This window comes from Hyperolius riggenbachi, chromosome 5 (assembly GCF_040937935.1).
Source record: "Hyperolius riggenbachi isolate aHypRig1 chromosome 5, aHypRig1.pri, whole genome shotgun sequence".
In the NCBI taxonomy this organism is placed as follows: Eukaryota; Metazoa; Chordata; class Amphibia; order Anura; family Hyperoliidae; genus Hyperolius; species Hyperolius riggenbachi.
This window is the reverse complement of record NC_090650.1, coordinates 176,504,957-176,524,777: the sequence shown is the minus strand read 5'-3', so window position 1 is coordinate 176,524,777 and position 19,821 is coordinate 176,504,957. Positions and strand designations below refer to the sequence as shown.

Below are 19,821 nucleotides of genomic sequence, written 5' to 3'. Positions count from 1 at the left end.
GCTAGGCACTGTGCATACCCATGTCTATCTCATCATGTCACATGTCACTTCGGGTATCCTTTAAGATTGTCATCTGTGTCTAATCGCAAGTTGTAATTTGGTCTCTCCAGTGTCACCTCCATGAAAGCAGGAAGTAGAAACGCTGGAGATTTATTTTAGGATTTGTATCAACTGTAACAAAGAAATATATTTCTTTAAAGGTTATTACGCTGTTGCGTATCTTTTAGAGCAGAGAGGAAGTTCTGAATTCAGGTCCACTTTAAGCTGTTTAAAAAAAAAAGTTTCACTTACCTGGGGCTTCTACCTGCTCCCTGCATAAATCCTGTGCCCACGCCGATCCTCAAGGATCCTCCGGTCCCAAAGGGGTACTGCATTAAAGGGCGGACAAGCCGTGAGCGTGGTGGTATGGTATATGGCCTACACTTATGGCTCTAGGCCCCGTATATGACACTCACCCCAGGCCCCACATATGACACTCACCCCAAGCCCCGCATACTCTAAGGCCGCCTCTGGGGGGATACCCCTTGTTTTTCCTATCTACAGAGAGCGACTTCTTAACCCTGAGTGAGGACAGGATAATCTCCTCACCTGCCTATACAGTGGTTGTCTGGTGGTAACCCTGGTTTGTGAGTATATGGTTGTACTCTACTTTATAATACCCATTACCAGTACTTACTACACCATATTTGGTTCTCTTTCTTTACAGAGCCAGATTGTGTCTGCTAAAGAATCATTATCTCCATGCCTGGCACTGCGCCTATTACACACTGCGCCTGTTAGTGGGTGGTGGGATGTGGCTGCGAGTTAGTCCCGCCCCTCGGCTCACACTACTGCAGCATATTAGCCACTAGTATGCCTGCCCAGCTTTTAGCTGTCCCACATTCCTCTCCTGTTTACTTGGCACCAGTCTCCCCTTCCTTTCCCCAACTCACTGGCAGCCCAGCCAATATGGCGCTCGCAGCCCACAGCCTCTGACTCAGATGAGTGAGTCATCTGTCAGTGCTGGGTCGTTAAGCACATGGTGCATGTGTGACGTCTTTCACGCATGCTTTATGGAAGCCCAGCTGCAATGCAGATTTTGCATGTGGGCCATGTCAGCAGACAGTGGACAGGTGAAGTATTAAATGCACGAGTGGGGCACATTCACATTAGGGGAAACAGTAATAGGGGTTCTGTCATGTTCATCACTCGTCCCAATATTCCATGTCATGCACCTGACATCTTGCACCCTTGCAGCATGTCCGATCAATACATTCATCCAATTTTGGGCCAAATTGTTTGAACTGTTTTAAGAGCGAAAATGCTGCCAATTATGTGTATTTTGGTGAAATGCTGCTATATTATGTGTATTTTGTGCTGAAACACTGCACGTTATTTGTATTATATAAAAAACACTGTGCATTATTATGTGTAGTTTGTGGGGTAACACTGGGCATTATCTGTACTTTATAAGAAAGGCTGCACATTATGGGTATTTTGTGGAAGAAACGGTGAAACATTATGCAAATTTGGGGGAATACGTTGCCACTTTATGTAAATTTCGAGGCATACGCTGCCACATTAGGAGTCTTGCTGTCTGTGTGGTCTGACTGCTGTTCCTGGTCTCTGTTGTTTGTTGCCATTTGCTATTTGTGCATGAACACATTTCATCACAACCCAAGGTAAGCATTTGGTTTTTGATTAAGAAAAATGTGTTTTACTATGTTGTATCTCTCAGCTATATATTTTTCTTTTATGTATATGCGCAATACAGTAGGTTAGTACATGGAATGGTGCGTTATACCAGAATATTTTTTTTTATTATTCTGGTATAACGCACTGTGTACTGACTAACATGACACCCTTATTTTTGCGCATACATGTGGAAGACAAACCTATAGCTGAGCATAAAAATAGTCAGCAACAAGTGTGTGCGATTGCACACCAAAACATATAAGAATAATCAATACAAATGGTATATATTGCAAAAAAAATGCTTCACTTTAATTGCTCAAAACGAGCTAATCACTTATAAATATACTGGGCTTGATTCACTAACTAGTGCTAACTCAGTTAGCATGTGTTAAGGCTTTGCACGTGCAAACTAGGGTGCTAAGTAGTTTGCATGGGCAAAGCTGGTGCTGTTTGCGTGCTATGTTAGCGTGCGTACGGCGTTACGCGGTGTGAACGGACAGCGATGCGCGCTACGCTCCATTCGCGTCATAAGCCGGGACTTAGCACGCGAAGCGGACGATTTTGCATGCCAAGCGCAGCATGCAAAACTTTACGCGTGCAGCGCAAAACTTTACACGCATATTAGCGCGTGAAGAGCCAGTTTGCACATGCTAAGCGGCTTTTCACTGGAGTGCTAACACTTAGCACACTTTTGTGAATCAAGCCCCCTGTGTTTATTCAAAATTGAATTGAATGGGCATAGTATGTTTATAATTGATTAGCTAATTTTGAGCAATTAAAAATTGTACCATTTTTTTTGCAATATATCCAATTTGTGTTCTTTATTCTTATATAAAGCTGAGCATGCTTGTTTTTTTTGTCTGAGGGGGTCTGCCTGCTGTCCCTGTGTTTGGTGCAAAAGAAGTCTGGCTGCCACCATGTGCTGTTTGTGGGTGTGGGGAACATTGTCTAATTACCTTTGGAATTATGGAAACTTTATCTGAGTTTTGGGAGAAAATTCATGCTCACTGTCTTTGCGGTACACTGTTACATTAATGTTAGCTCCACCTACATTATGTCATGGCCACATCCATTTTTTGCCGCAGCGTGCTTCACGCCGCACTCACTCCTGTTCTGGTCCAGCTCCTCGGTCAAACTTGAGAAGCCCGTGTGGCCTTCGAGCCAAAAAAGTTTGCCCAACCCTCGTCTAGCTCATTGGGAAATGCTGTTAAAAACACATTGGTTTTAGTATTACACACCAACTATATTTAATACATTTAACTCCTCAACTTCAGATAGTTGCTGGAGATCATGCGGCAACAGGAAACTTATTACGACTGCTGTGGTCCTGCCCTAAATTAAAAGACTTATGGTCTCAAATAGAAAACATAATCTGCTTCCTATACCTCTATTACCAAAGACAGCTCTTCTCCATATTGACTTGGATAATTACCCACGACAGGTCATCTCCGTGATCACACACCTTTTGATTGCCACAAAAAATAAAAAAAGGTGATAATCGCTCAATGGAAGTCTGAAGACCCCCTTCACTTCCTTCTGTTCTGTCCCTCTACCTACAAAATATTGATATGGAAAAAACACACTTCTGGTACAAACCCACCAAGGTTAAACATACTTATAACATGCCGATTATACAAGCCAGATAAAACGTTATTGGATTACTGTAAATAACTTGCGCAAAAGTTATAAACATGTACCTATATCTACCTATATACCAGTCTGTACTTCTCTTTCAGTATGTAATGAAGTGATTCTCAACTATGACAACACCGACATTAGCTGTATAGCAGATTTTTTCCTTACTTGTCTCTATATTGTCCACTGAATACACTCTCTAGATCTCTCCACCTTCCCTCTCCTTATGGCTCCTGAAAGTTATGTTTGAACTGTTTATTTTCATGAATTACTTTTGAACGGATTTTAAAATGTTTGAAGATAAATACGTTATTTGCATGGTCAACAACTGGTGTTAAGAGTTGTCTAACATCCCTGGCAGTTCATTTTTTTCAAGGATTCAGGCCTCCAATTTTTAAGTCATAACTCACCAAAATATGTCAGAATAAAAGTCTTGTAGACTTCCGAAGAATACTAAAAGGCTGGGACACAAAATTGTTAGAAGAAATAAATTTATGAATAAACTGAAAAAATTGTGAAACTGTATACATAAGGCACCAGATTATTATACCCTCTTGGATGCCATGTACTGAATCAAATTTGGCCTCCCCTTGTAGGCCATCAATGTGGCATAGCGGTTTGTCTCCACCACTATTTTTTCAATGACAACATCATTGAAAAAGAGCTGCAAGTTGGCCAGGGGGTTGTGTTCACATTCTACCTTCAGACCAGGCTCCCCAGTAAAAGGGAAACACGGGGGTGGTGGCAGAGCCTGATTAGTGTCAACGGGGCACCAAATGCGCACATCTCTAACCTCGGGGATGATGGAGTCACAGTCGCTCTCGCTACCTGAGTTGTATGACAGACAGTACAGACCAAAAGTTTGGACACACCTTCTCATTCAAAGAGTTTTCTTTATTTTCATGACTATGAACATTGTAGATTAACACTGAAGGCAGCCAAACTATGAATTAACACATGTGGAAGTATAGTACACAACCAAAAAGTGTGAAACAACTGAAAATATGTCATATTCTAGGTTCTTCAAAGTAGCCACCTTTTGCTATGATTACTGCTTTGCACACTCTTGGCATTCTCTTGATGAGCTTCAAGAAGTAGTCACCTGAAATGGTCTTCCAACAGTCTTGAAGGAGTTCCCAGAGATGCTTAGCTCTTGTTGGCCTTTTTGCCTTCACTCTGTGGTCCAGCTCACCCCTAACCATCACGATTGCGTTCAGGTCTGGTGACTGTGGAGGCCAGGTCATTTGGCGCAGCACCCAATCACTCTCCTTCCTCATCAAATAGCCCTTGCACAGCCTGGAGGTGTGTTTGGGGTCATTGTCCTGTTGAAAAATAAATGATGGTCCAACTAATTGCAAACCGGATGAAATAGCATGTCGCTGCAAGATGCTGTGGTAGCCGTGTTAGTTCAGTATGCCTTCAATTTTGAATAAATCCCCAACAGTGTCACCAGCAAAGCACCCCCACACCATCACACCTCCTTCTCCATGCTTCACGGTGGGAACCAGGCAAGTAGAGACCATCCGTTCACCTTTTCTGCGTCGCACAAAGACATGGTGGTTGGAACCGAAAATCTCAAATTTGGACTCATCAGACCAAAGCACAGATTTCCACTGGTCTAATGTCCATTCCTTCTGTTCTTTAGCCCAAACAAGTCTCTTCTGCTTGTTGCCTGTCCTTAGCAGTGGTTTCCTAGCAGATATTCTACCATGAAGGCCTGATTCACACAGTCTCCTCTTAACAGTTGTTCTAGAGATGTGTCTGCTGCTAGAACTTTGTGCGGCATTGACCTGGTCTCTAATCTAAACTGCTGTTAACCTGTGATGTTTGATCTCCCTTTCTTGGGGCAGTCCACATGTGAGCCAGTTTCTTTGTAGCATTTGATGGTTTTTGAGACTGCACTTGGGAACACTTTCAAAGTTTTCCCATTTTTTTGGACTGACTGACCTTAATTTCTTAAAGTAATGATGGCCACTCTTTTACTCTTCTTTACTTAGCTGTTTTTTTCTTTCCATAATACAAATTCTAACAGTCTATTTAGTAGGACTATCAGCTGTGTATCCACCTGAATTCTCCACAACGCAACATGATGGTCACAACCCCATTTATAAGGCAATAAATCCCACTTATTAAGCCTGACAAGGGCACACCTGTGAAGTGAAAACCATTTGTGACTACCTCTTGAAGCTCATCAAGAGAATGCCAAGAGTGCAAAGCAGTAATCAAAGCATAAGGTGGCTACTTTGAAGAACCTAGAATATGACATATTTTCAGTTGTTTCACACTTTATGGTTATGTACTATACTTACACATGTGTTAATTCATAGTTTGGATGCCTTCAGTGTGAATCTACAATGTTCATAGTCATGAAAATAAAGAAAACTTTGAATGAGAAGGTGTGTCCAAACTTTTGGTCTGTACTGGATCTCCAGGTGCGTCGGTGTTACTCGAGTCCACCAGTGACTGCAGATCAGGACTGCTGTCCTCAAACTCCATCAGCGCTTCTGGTGTGAGATGCCTTATTGAAGTTGACGCCATAGCAGATGACAGGCAGGCAGAGGTCGGGGCAGGTCAGCAGGCAGAGAGAGTAGTCGAAATCCAGGCAGAGATCGGTACAGGCAGCAGGCAGAGAGTAGTCAAAATCCAGGCAAAAATGGGCAACAGTAAGGCAGAGAGTAGTCAAAGTCCACAAAAAAATCAGTGCAGGCAGCAAACAGAGAATAGTCAAAATCCAGGCAAAAATCTGTAACAGGTAGTCAGAGTAATAAGCCACATGACTTTTGTATGATTAACAAAATTGAACTGCATATTTTTGTTCACTGAAGGAAGCTGCATTTTTCTGTTTGTTTCTGGCGGAAGCCCTAACTTGATTTGCAAATAAAAAGATGTATTGGACTTCCGGTTCCGGCACCTGGATGGTAAGGGGCTGAGAGCGGAGCTCTGCTGACCGAGCCGCCCTCCAGTGCCCTCCGCAGCAACTAAAGCGCCCCCACATACCTGCCGCTACCTCGGAAGGCAGACAAGACCTACCAGCTGACGGAGATCCGCTCCATGGATCGCTATTTAACGCGATCAACCCGCAAGCAGCAGCCGAGCACGGAGGAGGAAGCCACTCCCAAGATGGCCGCCGACCCATCACCCACACTGCCCGCACAGCTATACCCTGCTCGGGATACACAACAGCCAGCCGCATGGGACTCAGAGGATGAGCCGCATTCAGGGATTCAAGGTGAGATGGAAAGCGGGGGCATAAATTACCAAAAGCTGGCAGCAGCGGTAGTAGAAAAACTGGCTCCAGAGCTCAATGCCTCCATACAAGCCGCCATAGATCACTTCCTTAAAGCTGTACACGGCACACTGCAGGCTGCAGGCTCACTGTCAGCGCTTGGATCATGCCGAGTCCCGTATACAGAAAATCGAGGATGGAAGAGAAGGGGAATAAACAGCTCAGAGAAGAGCACAAACAGATGCGAGAGAAATTGCAGGACTTATAAAACCGATCGCGACGCAATAACCTCCGACTTCTGGAATCTATGACTGCACAAACCCTGCGTGATTTTTGTGCATCCACTCTCCCCAAAATGCTGGGCTTCAAGCGGGGATGCAAAGTAGAGCGAGCACATAAGGTAGGCCCCCCGAGGGCTGCAGCAGATAAACTAGTCCTAGCCAGATATCTGGATTTTGCTGAAAAAAATGAACTACTACGTGCTTATAGGGAACTTGAACATCCCCTAGAGCATCAAGGCACATCTTTAATGATTACTCGGTGGAAGTGTCCAAGAAGCGCCAAGCTTTTAACCCAGCATGCGCACTATGCATTCAAAAAAAGTGGAAGTTTGCACTGCAATATCCAGCGATATTAAAAGTTACTGATGACAACGACACGACTCACACTTTTCATACAGTCAAAGAGGCCTTGTCATTTCTTCGCACTGACAATACTGATCCAGCCTGAATTGACGAGTGCACTTTACCTAAAGGCACATTCTGGCAGGGGGCGCTGCCATTACAACTCATAGAACTCACAATGGCAGAATAACAGGTTATGACGCTTTCCCGCCACTTGGCGAGGAGACCCCAGCTTAATTTTTTTTTCTTCTTTTGAAGCTACATCTGCCAACATAAAGAAACTTCTATACGGTTATAGCTAATGTTCACAACTGGATGGTGGCTCGGTTATGGAGTCACAAGGATGAGGAAATCATCCAGGGAAGAGGAGAAGTCAAGCAACTGCGTTTTTGTTTATTTTTTATTAATTCGGTTTTTTTTCCCTAGTAATGTTACGCATAATTGGTACCAAACAGGACGAGCAGGGGGCAGATTAGCTCCCACTTTTTGTTCTTATGTAGCACTGGGGTTAGAGTTAAGGGAGGAGGGAGTTGGGAGGGCTCTGTCATCTCTGGGTAACTGTTATCTCTAAAATGCATGTGTTAAGTATATTACGACATAACTTGATCCAATGCCGGGCACTGACATGACTCTACGAGTCACTTCGTGGAATGTTAAAGGTCTTCGGTCACCAGGAAAACGGTCAATAGTGCTGCGTCACCTTAAAAAAATTTAAAGCAGATATAGCTCTTTTACAGGAGAGCCATCTGATGGAAGACCAGTTCAAATTTATGCGTAAATCTTGGGTGGGTCAGGTTTTTGGGTCAGAATCTCAGGGGCGCAAGTCTGGAGTGTTGATACTATTCCATAAATCTCTACAGGGCGAGGTCATTGAAAATAAATCTGATAAGGAAGGACGATGGCAATGGATCAAGTTACGCCTAGCCGGGGAGGAAGTGATAATTTTTAATGCTTATGCACCAAATGAAGCTGATAAGTCTTTTTTCACAGCACTGGTGTCTGAATTTTAATGATGGGTAACGCTAAGATAATTCAGGGAGGAGATTTTAACGCCATTAGTAATGTTCATGAAGATAGGTCCAGTAAAACACCAGTCAGCAACTTGACATTTACTAAGTCACAAATCTTTAATGAATATATTTTCTCTACATCTCTATGTGATAGCTGGAGAGCACTACATCCAGATGGAGAGGAGTTTACGTTTTACTCACCCCTCCATAATATTTGGTCACGTCTCGACTACTTTATGATAACACCCTTACTTATGTCACAGATACATTCGGCAGAAATTCTGGACCTGGTCATTTCTGACCATGCTCCTATGCAGCTGATGTTCTCTCCGCAAATACCTAGAGGCCAGGATATAATCTGGCGCTTCCCATCCTACCTCTATGAAGGTTTTGCACAACTTCTTACACAGTGGTGGTGGGAATACAAGGATGACAATAAATCACATATACAAGATATTTTCTTGTTTTGGGAAGCAGCCAACCCAACTTTGCGGGGGAGGATTATTGGCTATATAGCGAGCAAAAAGAAAAAAACACAAGACGCCTATATGACTGCAATGGAAGGATTATGCAATGCCCATAAAAGCTTAATAACCCCACTTCAGAAGCACGATTGAAATGGTTAGCAGCAAAAAAAAGTTAGCTGACTCAAACTTCAAGCTGAGAGAGAGATACTTAGGCTCCTATAGGGATCTCGATTACTATAAGTATGGGAACAAGATGGGCTCATTATTATCAAGAATGGCTAAACCACCACATATGGCAACGGTAATAACTAGCCTTCGCTCAGATTCAGATCAGCTTCAAAACGACCTTAAGAGTATTAATTCACTATTTAAGGCTTATTATAAAAAACTGTATACAAAATCGCAATATTACGATGTGTCTCAGCCAAGCACTTCATGGCTAGACCGGGTCTCATTACCCACTTTGTCTGACACTGATTTAATGGAATTAAATGCATCAATCACCCCGGAAGAGGTTAGCGGTACGATTAAAAGATTATCTAATAGAAAAGCCCCAGGCCCAGATGGGCTCAGCCCAGAATTCTATAAAATGCTAAAACAAGAGCTTGCACCCTACTTAGCAACCCTTTTCAATAAAATCTTAAAAGAGGGACGTTACCCGATGTCAGCAAACATGGCTTATATCAAGTTACTACCCAAACCTGGGAAAGACCCCCAGAACCCAGGATCATACCGCCCCATATCCTTGATTAATCAAGATCTAAAAATACTTTCTAAAATCATGGCAGATCGACTGGCAGACTTGCTCCCTAAGCTTGTTAGTCCTAATCAAGTAGGATTTGTACGTGGTCGCTCAGCAATAGCAAACATACGCAAAGTCCTCCTGGTCCAAGACTATGTAAGGGCTTACCTCAAGACATGTAGAAATTATGCATTATTAATGATAGACACTGAAAAAGCCTTTGATAACGTTGACTGGGGGTGGCTGGAGGGGGTACTGGACAAGATGAATATCCGAGGGGATATCAGAAATTTAATCAAGGCTATGCATACCTATCCATCGGCCCGCATTTACACCCCAGGCTTTTTATCAGAAACCTTAATATTAGAAAAAGGGACAAGACAGGGGTGCCCCTTGTCGCCACTTCTATTCGATCTTGCTTTAGAACCTCTAACTAAGATCCTAGCCCAAACTATCCATGGTATGGAAATTGGGGAAATGGTGGTTTCTCAGGCCATGTTTGCTGACGACATCTTAATTTTCCTAAGAGACCCAGAATCTCAGTTAGAAAAGACTCTAAATTTAATTAGTGAAATAGGGGCTTCTAGCGGCTTCAAAGTGAACGTATCTAAGTGTGAACTGCTATTCTTATCACCCTTAGCACCAAAAACAGGCTTGGAGCACCTACCTGTGAAAATTTGCTCTTCTTTTACCTACCTGGGCATAAAAATTCATAAAGATCCTAATCTCCTATATTCACTAAATTATACCCCATTGATCGTGGACCTGAAACGTCAACTACTAAATTGGGAGAACCTACCAATTAATTTAATGGGTAGAGCAGCATTAATTAAGTCAGTAACATTTGGGAGACTATTATACCCACTTCAAACAATTCCCCTATTACTGAAGCACCTAGACATCCAAGATTTAAACAGAACATTCAATAGGTTCCTATGGAAAAACAGAAAATCTCTCAAAAATATGCCTGCCCAGGGATTGGGGGGGATTGGCGATACCTGACATCCGACGTTATAACCTGGCTTGTCTCACCCGACATGTGAGGGACTGGCTACACAAAACTAGTATTTACTCTAATTATGCATTGGAGGCATCTTTCTCTGAACCCTGGTCACTGACGGGATTACTTCACACACCTCAGAGACATATGCCACCAAAATTAAAGAATAGCAGAGTGATCAAGGACACAATAATGGCATGGAGAGCTTTAAGGAAGATGTACTCTGTCCCTCAACAGATCTCCAAGTATATGCCACTATGGGGCCATCCAGGGTTCCCAGCTAGCGTATTGCATGGAGGTTTTCTCTTTTGGCAGGAAAGGGGAGTGGAGTGTTTGGGGCACCTCTGTGATGTGCGAGGGGGGAGACTCATGACTTTTCAAGAAGTAAGAAACAAATTTAACTTGCCAAAGAACCACTTCCTGTACTACGGCCAATTAACCTCCTTAGCGGTAACCCCGTGTGTGACACGGGGTAAGCCGCCGGAGGGTGCCGCTCAGGCCCTGCTGGGCCGATTTTCATAATTTTTTTTTTGCTGGCTGCGCCAGCACCCCGATCGCCGCCGCCGCGCGCCCGATCGCCGCTATCCGGTGCGGCGCGCGGCCCCCCCCCCCAGACCCCTGCGCTGCCTGGCCAATCAGTGCCAGGCAGCGACAAGGGGTGGATCGGGTCTCCCAATGATGTCCTGACGTCGGTGACGTCATCCCGCCCCGTCGCCATGGCGACGGGGGAAGCCCTCCAGGAAATCCCGTTCTTTGAACGGGATTTCCTGATCCGGCGATCGGCGGGGCTGGGGGGATGCCGCTGAGCAGCGGCTATCATGCAGCGAGCCCTGGGCTCGCTACATGATTTAAAAAAAAAATATTAAAAAAAACTGCTGCGCTGCCCCCTGGCGGTATTTTTCATACCGCCAAGGGGGTTAAGATCATACATAATGAGCAAAATAAAGATCATATCTAACGTAGCTACGCTGGATTCTTTCGACAGGTTTCTGGCTCCTCATATATCCCAATTATCATTATCAGAAATACACGCTAGATTGCAAGAAATCAATTTACAAATAAAAGCCCGGGGAAACTTGACAAAATGGGGTAAGAATATCATGACAGAGGACCTAGAGGATAAAATCTTGGAAGGATATAGACTAGTCCATAAACTCATCCCACTGGAAACATGGAGAGAATCCCAGCTTAAATTAATCCATAGGGCAAAATATGCCTTTAATATCAAATACCGCTCTCCTCCTTCGTATCATTCCCCGGGGTGTCCCAAATGTTCCCTGCAAGATGCTGATCTCTTCCATTGTCTTTGGTAATGTCCAGTAATTATTACATTTTGGAAAGAGGTGCTTGCTTTCATTAAACTAGTGTGTAAAACCAATTTAGAAATGTCACCGCTTTTACTCTTATTCAATTACCTGGAAACTAGCCCCCAAACCACGGGCACAGGTAATCAGCGCTCACCCGGTCCAAGCAAATTAGCTCACCTCATAATTATTGCAGCACGCAAGGTGATCTTTAATAAATGGATATCCCAGTGCACCCGGAGTTTGGGATATAAAAGAGGAACTAAACCATCTATTCTACCAGGACAAGCTAGAGGCTATAATACACAAAGACAAAAAAACTAGCAGTTTCGTTAAAAAATGGAAGCTCTATATCTTGTCATCCTACTCGGACTTGGAAATAAAAGAATTGATGGAACACTTCACCTATACCAAGTGGTACCTTCTGGAGAAGATGCAGGGATCCTTGGGGCGACTTGATATATCTTGATCACTAACTATGGTGGCTCTATCCAGAGATGACAGAGGGGAGGAGGTTTGGGGGAGGGAGGGGGGGGGGTCGGGTGGGTAGCTTGGAGATTTATGTATTTGACACTATTCTCGGCTCTGAACATTTACTTGTTTACTATGAAAAATGCGAACCGCAATACATATCTGTTATATATTATAGATGTTCAGTGCTTGAAAGGATGATCCCTGTACACTGTGGTGTTGAAAAAATAAAAATTTTGTTTAAAAAAAAAAAAAAAAAAAAATGTATTGAATTGCGAGACTGCCCTAGCTGTGTGAAACTGATTACAGATCCCCATAATATTACAATGTATTTGTTTTTCTTTAATTTGCTTTAGTTTTAAAACTGATTTCTCAGACCAGTTGTTAGTATGCTTTATCTGTGCTAATACATGGCTTAATTTTTATTTATTTTTTTATATTCCTCCCTGTATATGTTTGTATTTTTCCTTCCTAGACCTGGTTAACCACTTCTGTGAACAGATCCTAAGTTTTTTACTTTGTCCCTACTTTCCTGTCATAGCCCCATCTTCCCCTGGTGTTGACTCCGTACCTTTGCAGCGCACAGGCAGCCAGCAAGGCTCTCAGAATTCAACAGGGACTTTCCAGAGGGCTAGTTATGCTGCTGGTCCAGGAACAACGAATTACACAGATCCATACCGACAGCTGCAATACTGTCCATCTGTTGATTCACCCTACAGCAAATCTGGTCCAGCAATACCACCAGAGGGAACATTAGCAAGGTCTCCATCCATTGATAGCATTCAAAAAGATCCAAGGTAAGGATTTTTCATACAATTTTTAATTCCATTTTAGATTCTTTACTTTTTTAATGTTTTAGCTGTTTAATACCAAAACAAAAACATTTCTATAGCACTTTTCTCCTATAGGACTGAAAGCACTTAGGTTCTCTCAGATTCAGTAATTGGCAGTAGGATGAAGTATTCTATGAAAGATATGTTGGTCTGTATATTGTCCTGTCCAGGACAGGTCACACCTGATTCAATCCTGGCTGTTTGCAGAAACCAGCCAGAGAAGACGTGTCCCTTTCAGGCCAGCCAGGGACCAAGCTCTCACATGGAGGTGGCCAGATGTAGATGTAGTCAGCATCCCCTATACATACCTGGACCAACGCCATCCAACGAAGGAGTCTGTGCTGCTTCCCCTGGGAGACCCTACATCTGGCCACCTCAGTGAGAGCTTGGTCCCTGGCTGGCCTGAAAGGGACACGTCTTCTCTGGCTGGTTTCTGCAAACAGTCACAGTCGAATTAGGTGAGACCTGTCCTGGACAGGACAATATATCGACCAACATATCTTAGAGCGCTCTCTCTTTTGTGTCTGTTATCTACATAGTGGAATATAGAGCTGCCTATATTGGGACTGCCTGATCGCACCTCTAAAGGGGATCTTTCCAAATCCCATACATTTGCCTAGGATGAAGTATTGACACAGAGGATAAAATTATACTTCTGGAAATGCCAAACTAAAATGGTGGGTTTCTGGTCTGTATTTAGCTCCCTCCCCACCGCCTAACGCTGATCGGCGTTGGGAGGGTGGCAGCCCCAGGACCGCCTAACACCTAAGGGTGTCAAGTACTGGTTTTACAGGGGATTGCGCGCACCAATGTGTGCACATCCCCGGCAGTGCACGCGGCCCCCCTGTGTCACTAGCTTGCCAGCCGATCAGCAGCACTGGCAGCCAGTGTTTTTAGAAACAATTAAAAGTGTATAATAAATGCTGTTTAGTAAACAGCATGTATTATACTGGCAGCCTCCTCCTCTGGTGGTCTCCTTGCTTGATCAACTACCAGAGAGGACAGCAGCCCTGTGGGTAAACACACACACACACACACATTTTTAGCCACACTGACCCCCTGATCGCCCTCCGATCCCCTCAGATCGCCCTCTGATCACCCCCCATTGCCATTGTTTACACCTGATCTCCCATGTAATCACCCACTGATTACCCCGTCACCCTCTGTCACTGATCACCCACCCATCAGGCCCTAATCAGCCCCCTGCGGGCTCCTGATCAACCTCCCCACCCACCCTCAGATCCCCCTCTGATATCCCGCCTGCTATTGTGCACCTCTGATCTCCCCTCTGTAAGGCCTGTAAACAGCCTCCTTTTCACCCCCTGACGGCCTCCTGCCAACTCCCGTCATTGACACCCACCAAACAAGCCCTAATTAATCAGCCCTACAGGCTCGGGCTTCTGATTACCCCCTGAGCCCCCCTACCTGATCACCCCACCGCTATTGTTTACCTCCGATCTCCCCACTGTAAGGCCTACAAACAGCTTTTTGTCACCCCCTGGTCAGCCCCCTCTCACTCACTAATCAGGCCCTAATCACCCCCCCCCCCTGCTCTCAGATCCCCCTCTGATCACACCCCCCTGCTATGGTTTAGATTTCCTCTCTGTAAGGCCTGTAAACAGCCTTTTATCGCCTCCTACCAGCCCTGTCACTGTCACTCACTGATCAGGCCCTATTCAGCCCCCTGCAGGCTCCTGATAACCCCCCTGCCCTCAGATTACCCCTCTGATCACCCCCCTGCTATTGTTTACCTCTGATCACCCCTCTGTAAGGCCTGTAAACAGCCTTTTATCACCGCCTGAACACCTTCTGCCAATCCCCTGTCACTGACACCCACCGAACAGGCCCTAATCAGCCCTATGGGCTCAGGCTCCTGATCACCCCCTGAGCCCCTCTCCCTGATCCCCCCCCCTCCAATAACCACCTTGTCACTATCCTAGTGATCTAAAAACAGTGATCAATAAAAACTGTCACTGTTTTAGTATCACTAGTAGCAACAGTTAGGCCCAGGGGCTGACTGGCCAGGGGGAAAGGGGGGCAATCTCCCCCCAGGCCGCCTTTCATTCAGTGATTTAGGGCCAGTCTAGTGTCTGGTGTATTCAGGTTTGTTGTTATAAGGCAATGCGAAACACTTGGCTAGCTGATAAAAGTGCAATTAGAGGGCAGGCAAGCTGGTAAATATACACAGCATGAAGCAGAGCTTGCCTGGAGGGTCCATGGGCAAACATCTGTCTTGTTTCTCCCCATTGTTCTAATGACTGCATGTGTGGACAAGGCTTTAAACAAGTTGAAAAGTTTTTGACAGTCCCTAGACTCCAGGAGGGCTGCTTTCTGACTTGTGTAAGAGACTGGCAGGGACAGGAGTCATATTATAGGCAAGTAGCCTCTGTGTGATGTGAGACTGCATTAAAGCTCTGCTCTATCTCAGGCTATTCTCAGTCTCTCTCCACTCCTCCTCTCTCTGAGCTAGTGCACGCCAAAATAGCAATCGCTAGCAATTTGCAAGTGCGATTTTGTGAAGCGATTTTGAGAGCGATTTTTGAATGAATTGCTCCAAAAAATGCTACATGCAGTGTGTTTGCGATTCTTAAAAAATCACAATGCTGCTGTGAGAACACTTTCATAGGGTAACATTAGCCAAGCGCTTTTCAAATCACTGTCGATTTGAAAATCGCTCAGAAGCACTCTTGGTTGGCACCAGCCCTCCCTCATTCACCTTTGTTTCCCTCTTACCCTAGTGCTGGCTGGCTGTGTCTTCTTCTTATATAGGAAAGCTAAATAAAAGTGCAATCCTGGTGAGGCAAATTATTGATATTATTATTATTTAGTATTTATATAGCTCCACCATCTTCTGCAGCGCTGTACAGAACATATTGTCTTGTCACTTAACTATCTTCTTCCTTCTCTTTCAGCTTTTCTTTCCTCACCGTTTCTCCCCTTCTCTGCATAAGGTCTCAGACACGCTATAAGCGCTTTTCTGAGTGATTTTACCATGATTTTAATGTAAGTCAATGGAAGCCCTTTTTAAAAAGCTCTCAGAAAGTTCTGATGGCTAAAAAGTGCTCATAAAAGCGCTTATAGTGTGTCTGAGCCCCTAGTATTTGTATGCTGCGGGTAAGTTGGGCGCCAGGAGTGCCGAATGATGGCTCTTCCTGCTGCCACTAAACTCCCTGGCGGTGTTAAATACTATTCCCCCTCCGAGTCGTTGCAACTCTGAGGGAGGTGTAATTTTGGGTACGGCTATCACCAGAGCCCCAAATTTCCCTTACGCGCCCCGCACAGCATATTATTGCTGCTATAGGGCTCCTAGTTTGGATAACCGGTGCTGAGCGCTGTGCACCAAAACCACCTGCTTTGCCTTCTCTCTCCTCTCTCCAATCTTGTTATTAGAAACCATAATCTAAAGCTGGCCATACATGCATCAATTGTTACGGACAGATTCTTTCACTATGATCGACTCATAATGGCTTTTCCACCTGTCAGTACTGAGTATGGATGTGGCCTATAGGGTTTCATACTATAGTGAAGTGGGTCGTGGGCAGGCAGTGATTCACTGCCACTGACCACCAATAAAAAGCCGGTAAGCAAGGCATGGATTTTGGGGGGGGAGTGAAAACAGTGATGGAAGGAGGGATACCGAAACTTTGGAAATTAGCATTAACGAGGCAGGGATCATGGTGCCAGCAGGAAGGTCAGTAAGGATGTGTCTGGTAATGGGGGAGGGGATATCCGAGGTGGAAGAGGGGCATATTTGAGGAATTAGTAGAGATGGTGGCGAAGGGGGAGACATAAGTGTGATAGCCGATCGACCATCCGTTTTGATATTATCGAATCAGATAAAATTTTTGGGTGGAAATTGGTTGAATGTATCAATCTGAGATGTTGGGAAATCTCAGGCCAATGTGGTTGTCAGGTGCGATAATCACGGCATGCGATAACCACGAATGATAGACATGACATAAACCCCGGCCATTGCCCCTCAAAATGTATTATGTGCACCCGTTGCCTATATTTCCACATTGGCGCTCCACGCGACTACTGGCATATACGACGTGGGGTGCCTGTGTGACGTCATTTTGGCTGGGGCTGCCATGATAACGGGCCTCTGGTTTGTGTTTCCCCCAGGCCAAAAGGTCCCAGTCCTCCCCTGGTTAGTTAGTTAGCTAGGTCCCTTTGTTAGTTAGTTAGTGTCAGTTAGCGCCCAGCCCACCGCACCGCAGTCACTAATTAGTCGCTAATTAGCGTCATCAATGTCGCTAATCACATTGGTACTATATAGTATCTGTAAGTGATCAGTACTGATCGCAGTCAGATCTATATCAGTACATTGGGGTCACCTTATTGCAGGCTCCACTAAAAACGGAGCATTTGCACGATCAGGCCTAATCAATCCCCCATGCTTGGGTTCAGCCCACCCCACTGCAGTGACAGATTTTTTTTTTCTGATCACTGCAAAAACACTAAACAAGCTGTGGCGCTCTAAAGATCAGTTTAGATTTTTTTAAATCAAAACTGAACGTTCAGAAAAAGGGGGGTTACCCAAACGTGCGCTCCTCAATGAGAATATAATAATATAATATAACCAGTCACCTTACTCCAAGAAGAATTTATGAGTTTTTGGTCACTTCTGCTAAATAAGTGTGTGTATCAGTTTAAATTGATTAAAATTGTTAGGGATGCAGAGTGCTTAACAATATTTCATAATTGGACATCAGATACCTCCTAAAAACACAGTAAAATATCAATAACATATCAAATATAACACCAAGCAATATAAAGTCTCTTCAAAAGTCCTTCAAAGCACTTGATGATGTTTCCGCTTTTCCACTGCTAGCACACAGTGGAATCAAACTCTTGCAGCCCAACTCTCCTCCAGGCCTCTCACTCCATGCATGTAAAAAGAAAATTGGATGGCAATAGCGTGATACCGCTAAAATGGGGTACATACACCAACTTCTGTGCACTACGAGAAGCACCACCTGTGAAACAGCACAAGGGATTAGAGATGGCCCGAACAGCTCGCCGGCGAACTTCTGGTGGTTCGCGTTCGCCATGTAAGGCAAACTTTTCCGGAAGTTCGGTTCGCCCCCATAGTGCACCATTAGGGTCAACTTTGACCCTCTACATCACAGTCAGCAGGCACATTGTAGCCAATTAGGCTATACTCTCTCCTGGAGCCACTCCCCCCCATATAAAAGGCAGGCAGCGCTGGCCGTTACACTCACTCGTGTGCCTGCCTTAATTAGTGAAGGGACAGCTGCTGGCAGACTCTCATAGGGAAAGATTAGTTAGGCTCTTGTAGGCTTGTTAGCTTGCTCCTGGCTGATTGTTATTGCTAAAATAGCACCCCTCAACAGCTCTTCTGAGAGCTAATGTTCTCCTGATGTGTTTTTTTTTTGTGTTGCCCACTGACACTGCATTATACAGCCTTATCTGTTGCAGCTGGACCTTGGTAATTGATATTACTGTGCCAGCCAGGCCCTGCCTAACTATCTATACTGGGACGCCTACCTAACTACTGGGGCACCTACTTACCTATACGGGGACACCTACCTATGCCTGCCTACCTACCTATACTAGGGCACCTACCTATGCCTACCTACCTATACTAGGGCACCTACCTATGCCTAGCTAACTACTGGGGCACCTACCTCTGCCTACCTACCTATACTGGGACTCCTACCTAACTACTGGGGCACCTACTTACCTATACGGGGACACCTACCTATGCCTGCCTACCTACCTATACTAGGGCACCTACCTATGCCTACCTACCTATACTAGGGCACCTACCTATGCCTAGCTAACTACTGGGGCACCTACCTCTGCCTACCTACCTATACTGGGACTCCTACCTATGCCTAGCTAACTACTGGGGCACCTACCTATGCCTATCTACCTATACTAGGGCACCTACCTATGCCTACCTACCTATACTGGGGCACCTACCTATGCCTACCTACCTATACTGGGACTCCTACCTATGCCTAGCTAACTACTGGGGCACCTACCTATGCCTATCTAGCTATACTGGGACACCTACCTATGCCTACCTACCTATACTGGGGCACCTACCTATGCCTACCTACATACAAGATGATAATAAGGTAGTTGCTTCATTGTGGACAGACCACATTTGATCAGCTGGACACTCAGTCACTGTTGTTCTGTCATTCAGCTACCTCAGCCCGACCATATGAGCTTGAAAACCGCCATGGCCTGCACTCTCGCCATGATGCGCACCAGTCCAGCACGGCCGTCACTACGCAAACAGATGTTTGCGGTGCATTACACAGTGAGTTTGGTGTGTCAGTGTGAAGCAGAACTCTAATTAAACTCCCTGATTGATGTATACACATACACAATTGTCAAGAAGACAGGCCCTATAGGTACTAAATCAGGTCCTATAAACCTGTTGATAATATTTAAAATAAAATAAAAGGGAAGGCCACCACCACGTATTGGTGTCCTTTTAACAGTAATTTCCGATATTCGGATATAGTCGTTGCGCACTGTGGGGGTCCTTGCTGATCCCCCTCCACTTCAATATTTATTTATATAAGTGGGGTGTAGCTATCCCACAGGATACGTGACTAAAAATCACTGATAGGGTGGTAAGGGTCAGAGTCAAGATGCTAGTTATTGAAACCAATGATTCACCCTAGCAGACCGCTCACTGGTGATGATCCCAAATACACACCCCATACGGGAGGCTCTATTACACGGTGCTAAACATTGTGTAAAGTGCTGTACATAAAAAACCCTAATGAGATCACATTTCACCACACAGGCTTCTTCAGAAGGTGCTATACATATGTTACATAGTGCTATACATA

The 19,821-nt window shown here is 44.8% G+C and overlaps 1 protein-coding gene across 14 annotated transcripts in view; it reads left to right on the top strand.

Moving 5' to 3' along the window:
* CTNND2 (catenin delta 2) overlaps window positions 1–19,821 on the top strand; it is a 2,713,436-nt gene that overhangs the window by 939,969 nt on the left and 1,753,646 nt on the right. For 12 of the 14 annotated variants that reach the window (XR_011020838.1, XR_011020837.1, XM_068236432.1 and 9 more), the window contains one exon: window positions 12,628–12,949. Coding sequence is in view for 12 of the 14 variants with exons in the window: in XM_068236432.1 (XP_068092533.1) it covers window positions 12,628–12,949 (322 nt within the window). In the remaining 2 variants the exon portion in view is untranslated. The remainder of the gene's footprint in view (window positions 1–12,627; window positions 12,950–19,821) is intronic. The other 2 variants (XM_068236439.1, XM_068236436.1) reach the window with 1 other exon arrangement.